The sequence below is a fragment of the Kryptolebias marmoratus genome, linkage group LG12, assembly GCF_001649575.2.
Source record: "Kryptolebias marmoratus isolate JLee-2015 linkage group LG12, ASM164957v2, whole genome shotgun sequence".
In the NCBI taxonomy this organism is placed as follows: domain Eukaryota; kingdom Metazoa; phylum Chordata; class Actinopteri; order Cyprinodontiformes; family Rivulidae; genus Kryptolebias; species Kryptolebias marmoratus.
In genome coordinates, this window is record NC_051441.1 from 21492659 (window position 1) to 21498738 (window position 6080).

Genomic DNA, 6080 nt, shown 5'->3' on the forward strand with positions numbered 1-6080 from the left:
ACACTGCAGCACCTGCCACAACAAGCTTGGCCAACATTTTATTCCCCCCAATTTCTCAATTTTTTTATTTAAGCTGCTCACATGTGCAGCTAACAAGCACATTCACAATGAAATATGATATATTAAATGTTTCAACTAAGAAACTGCAATTTTTAGGGGGGAAAAAATCACATCATTCTAAAATTTAAGAGGGGCAGAATGGTGGACAGTGGTAATAATAATAATAATAATAATAATAATAATAATAATAATAATAATAATAATAATAATAGATGAAATTAAGAAGGATAGGCTAATCTAAAGAGATGAGTTTTCAGAGCATCATGAACGCAGGGAGAGAGGTAGTGTTTCTTAGGTCAGATGGTAGAGAGTTCCAGAGGAGAGGTGCAGAGCAGGAGAAAGCGTGGAGATGCGGGCAGAGGGTACTTGGTACTCTAGAACCTTTGCCTCACAGCTAAAACGTTGCAGGTTCACCTCCTGGCCTTTCTGTGTAGAGTTTACATGTTCTCCCCGTACACATGTGGATTTTCTTCAGGTTCACCAATTTCCTCCCACACAACTCAGAAAAATTGTTCCAGGTCCATGTTTCCCTCTGAGAAGCCACCCATCTTCTTTTAACATCAGTCTGTAAATATTTAGGAGCAGAGGAGAGCAGCTGCTGGAGGTTTTAGAGGGAATGTTGTCCCATTCTGGTCTGATGGATGATTTTAGCTGTTCTACAGACCTGGGTCTTCTTACCATAGCTGCATTTAGTCCTGTTGGGTTTCTTATTAGACCACTTATATTTATGAGACTACAGTATTCTGAAAAGAATCAAGAGGTTCAAAATAAAACCATGTTTTTTATCCATATCTTGTTTCATACAAGAATATAATGCTATTTTCTTTGTAAATTAACTATGATATCACAAAACAATTCAAATACATGTTAAATTCAAAAGAATTGTGCATGAATTTATTTATTAAGAAGAAAATGCATAGATTCATTCACAGCACATACTCTGAGGATGAGATTGTATGTAATGTTTTTTTTTAAACACAACAAAATGAATACAACTCCGTTATTTTCACCATAAGATAAACTCTGGTATGAAAGGTGATATGCATTCCTTCTAGAAATACTAGGCCTTTAATTGAAAACATTTTTTTTTGTTGTTGTTGTTGTTTGTTTTTGTTTTTTTAGTTCCTGCTGTATTGTTGCAGCCAAGAGGGGGCGATAATAGCAATAATTACACCAAAACCAACCATTGTTTGAACACGAAGCAGTTGAAGCGAGGGAGAATGAAATCAACGTTTCCACCGGTATCATTTCGCTGTTGCACATGTTTGGAAAGTGCTGCGTTAGGAACTCTGTCCAACCTCACAATCTGACAGGTGAAATTTCATATGTATCTTATATGTATTTGACACGAATATACAGTTAGATTATGAGGCTGTCATATTGTCCTGATGTTTATTGTTTGTGAAACTCGTTGTTTCTATGACTTCCTGCGGCAGGACCCCGCCATCATGTGTTAGCTCAGCTGCTAGCAACACGACAGCTAAACTGTTTATAAGTAGTTAAAAAATAAATAAACACGAAACCGCTTAAAAACAAGCTAATCTTAAAAACAAGATCTACACTTTACTTTATCCTGTGCTATGAGACAACTAACAATTTGACCAAGTTATGACATTATTGTCGGTGTTTTGGTCTGTTTTTGCTATTTTGCTATATTTTTGAGAATCAAATAATACTTTCTAGATATTTATCTTTTATATGATTCACTGTTTGCTCATTATTTAAAGTACTGAATATTATTAAATAGATTAGCCATGCAACTTAGACACAAGTCGCCATTTTTGCTTGAAATAAACGTGCTAACTGTGTTGTAAAGCACTTTGAGTTGCCTTGTGCTGAAAAGTGCTATATAAATAAATGTACCTACCTAACCTAATTTAAAAAGTGCGTGTTTCTGTCGGCCAGCGTTTGAATACCTATACAAGCAGGAACATTACTCTGTGGTAATGTAATTTTTTGTATACCACATTCCTTAAGTAACAATAGACACTGAAGCAAAATATAAGTTCAACATAAGTTTAAAAACATACAAGACCACAAAATTGTAAAATTGCGTCTAAAAATGGTAATAATTAAATACCTAGCATTACTTAAAGGTATGTTAATCGTTGCCTTCCATGCCAGAGTTTTAGACTAAAATAATCTTATAATAGGAAGGAACGAAGTTACAGCCCTCCTGGCCAAACAACAAAAGTAACATTATGCATGATCTCATGTGTTGTGAATGACTCTTAGCCACTACCACATCAAATTTAAGGTCAGTATCTGAGAAATCTGTGATATCTAACTGAGTTATAGCCATTGTGTACTGTCGTGTCGATAGCTACTAATTAGCTAATGTCTATTATATGTAGTGGCTATATTCAATGGGGTTGACTCCAAAAGTCATTTACTTGTAGATGCACAACCATTAAAATAAAATATTTGGGTAAAATTCAGATAGGTGGTGGGAATCTCTTATGCAATCTGTTAGCTCATGACACCATCAGCATATTTTGGATTACTCTTGGTATAACTAGTAGACTTTTGCTCAGTGATCTTAAGTGTTTTTTTCTGGATTGTGTTCAGTGAGCATCTCAACGACGTAGGAGGGAGCCAGGCCGTTTAAAGCTTTGGAAACAGTAAGCCATATTGGAGTGATTTTAAAACAGGTGTGTGTTTGATTTGTTATTCCTGCAAAAAGTACATTAGAGTATTCTATTTGACTAAAAATAAAAGAATGAATCAGTTTTCTTTAGGTCAGTTTGTGTAAAAACAGTCTAACTTTAGTTTCTTTACTATAGTTAAAGAATGCAGATTGTAATACAGAACATACAGTACAGTATATATCCATCCATCCATCTTCTTCCGCTTATCCGCGGTTGGGTCGCGGGGGTAGCAGCCTAAGCAGGGAGACCCAGACCTCCCTTTCCCCAGCCACTTGGGCCAGCTCCTCCGAGGTAATCCCAAGGCGTTCCCAGGCCAGCCGAGAAACATCGTCCCTCCAGCGTGTCCTGGGTCTTCCTCTGGGCCTCCTCCCGGTGGGACGTGCCCAGAACACCTCATCAAGGAGGCGTCCAGGAGGCATCCTCACCAGATGCCCGAGCCACCTCAACTGACTCCTCTTGATGTGGAGGAGCAGCGGCTCTACTCTGAGTCCCTCCTGGATGACCGAGCTTCTCACCCCATCTCTAAGGGAGAGCCCAGACACCCTGCGGAGGAAACTCATTTCAGCCGCTTGTATTCGCGATCTCGTTCTTTCGGTCACTACCCAAAGCTCGTGACCATAGATGAGGGTAGGAGAGAGCTTCGCTTTTTGGCTCAGCTCTCTCTTCACCACGACAGATCGGTACAGTGCCCGCTTCACTGCAGACGCTGCACCAATCCGCCTGTCGATCTCCCGCTCCATTTTTCCCTCATTCGTGAACAAGACCTCGAGATACTTAAACTCCTCCACTTGGGGCAGGACATCTTCCCCGACCCGGAGAAGGCACTCTACCCTTTTCCGGCTCAAGACCATGGTCTTGGATTTGGAGGCACTGATCCTCATCCCAGCTGCTTCGCACTTGGCTGTGAACCGCTCCAGTATATATGTTTTTTTGAAATAGAATGCAAGCCAGTTACGAAACTGTTGTCAACAAATGTATAAGATAATCTTATGTGGATACCTTTACAATCTGCTGTCCTTTGTGGTCTGTTGAAGTGAGCTGTGATGGAGAAGCTCAAGGGGTTCGAGTTCTGGAGAGAGACCCTGAAGGAAGCTCGCTATGTGGTGGCCCCCATGGTGGATCAGAGCGAGCTGGCCTGGCGCTTGCTGAGCCGGAGACACGGAGCTCACCTGTGCTACACGCCAATGCTGCATGCTCAGGTGTTTGTTCGTGACGCCAACTACAGGAGAGAAAACCTCTACAATGAAGTCTGTGAGAAAGACAGACCTCTCATCGCACAGGTGAGGGGCCACATGGCAGTGATGGGCCAGGCAAGGCTGGTTGAAGCACTTAACCTGCCCACTCAGTTGTGATGGACAACTGCTCTCTCCCAAGGCTTTAGGTGTGCAGTAGTGCCCCCTGTTGATAAAAATGTTTGTGGCAAGAAATGATGAAAGATTTGGGATGTTTTTCAATATTTTTACACTTAGACAGTATCTTTCTTTTGTTTCTGGAATGAGAGCAACACAATTGTTTATCTTCTAGTAATTGTATTGTTTATAATGAAGTTTTCAACTAAAATCAAATAAACAGAACACATAATTTTATCTTTTTTAAGGAATGACACATACAAGTCATTTTACCACCAATATAATCACTAATATTATTTTTGCTGTTTTGGATCTGTGGTTCTCAAACCTTTTATAACGAGCAGCACCTCAGAAAACACTAATCTCTCCAAGTACCACCAATGTGACAGTCATTAAAAACAGTAATTCAAGATTATAAACTTTCATTCAAATGTGACTTAAACAAACAAACTGATCAAGCCTCTAACTCTAACCGTGTTGAAGTGTGTAGTTTAAGATGGTTTTTATCAGGGTTTCCCCCAGTGTATTATAAGCCTGGCAGGTCGCCAGGCTTTCCCTCTCCCACTGCCAGGCCAAGCTCTGCTTGTTTATTGTAAATATGTAATTTTTTATGCATTTTTTTTTTTCCACCCGCATCAACTTGACATGTTGATAACAGCGTGAGGGTGCGCGTTTCAACAGTGATGCAATCGCGCTGTCCCCACCCCTGCGCGAAGGCCCCGGGCGTTGTGCACCTCCCAATATTTGTAACTTGGCACGGACCTCCTTTGCTGCGCTGCATTCAATATGGACGATTTTGGTGCTCTAGCGGAGCTGGTTTGCCTGTATCAGCATTTATATGATCCCTCTATGAGAGATCACAAAGATAATCAAACGACTACTACAAACTACTGCTACAGCCGATAAAAAGGAGTGTTTATAGAAATATTAGTCCTATGATGGGTGAATCACAACTAAAGCAAATAAGCAAATAAATCAATGAAACTCAAACTGAATGGTTTAAGTTTAAATATCCTCTCTGTATCACAGCCAGAAAATCTACTCTTTTTTTTTTACTGTATTTCCACTGGTTACGTAGCGTACTGCCCCCTGTCTTTTCAGAGAATACTGCACCAACATAAGCGCCAAGTATAAACAACTCCCCGCGCGCTTAGGTCCGCGCGCTGTTCGTGGAGCCCCGCGCGACTCTAATGAGCCCCAAGGAGCCGCCTTCAGCTACCGCTGGAGTTAACAGGTCATCAGAGCCACAGCAATAAACATTGAATGAGTGGGTTTAACCAAAAATGGTTAGTTGAGCCGAAATTCAGCGAGTGGCTTTACAAGACCGAATATGGTAAGCATGTTTTGTACTTAGTGAAAATATTAATATAATTTGTCCTTGTTTAACAGTAAAATTATTCTATTAAATTCAGCATTAGATACGTTTTGTTACATGTAGTGACCCAACATGCAGCCTGTGCCACAAAAAGCACAGTACAGTACAGCATCTCTCTGTTTTTTTAGTTCTTTTTTTATTCATTGGCTTTGACGTGAGACGTGTGTTGGTGCTTTGTTTGCACTTTTTCATTAATGCTAATTTAATTTATGTGACTTAAATTAGGATTCAAATTAGGTGCAAACAATTTGTATTTATTTTAATTGTATTTTTGTTTAAAAAAGTATTTCAAAAGTGATATTTGTAAAACTAGTTGTGTAAATATTTGACACTAATATCTTACAATATCACATAATAAATAGCCATATTTTCAACTTTCCTGTCAACTTTAATAATTTTTTTTACTAAATCACAGAGGGCTGCAACAACGAATCGATAAAATCGATAAAATTCGATAAAATTCGATAATTAAAAGCGTTGGCAACAAAATTCATTATCGATATGTGTCGCGCAATTTATGCGTCACTAACGTTGTCGCGGAAACGGTGACGTCACCCTCTTCCTCACTGCAAACTTTCTTTCTGCTACTCCATTACCGTTTTGGGGGGCATGTTTTACTCACTGCAGGTTAGAATCTGCTGAATAGGG

At 39.6% G+C, this 6080-nt stretch overlaps 1 protein-coding gene across 1 annotated transcript in view; it reads left to right on the forward strand.

The window, feature by feature from the left end:
- The first annotated feature begins 1270 nt into the window (after nt 1-1270).
- dus1l (dihydrouridine synthase 1-like (S. cerevisiae)) overlaps nt 1271-6080 on the forward strand; it is an 18618-nt gene continuing 13808 nt past the window's right edge. The window contains exons 1-3 of the mRNA XM_017438841.3: nt 1271-1373; nt 2629-2711; nt 3743-3988. Coding sequence (XP_017294330.1) covers nt 3752-3988 — 237 coding nt within the window. The 5' untranslated portion in view covers nt 1271-1373; nt 2629-2711; nt 3743-3751. The remainder of the gene's footprint in view (nt 1374-2628; nt 2712-3742; nt 3989-6080) is intronic.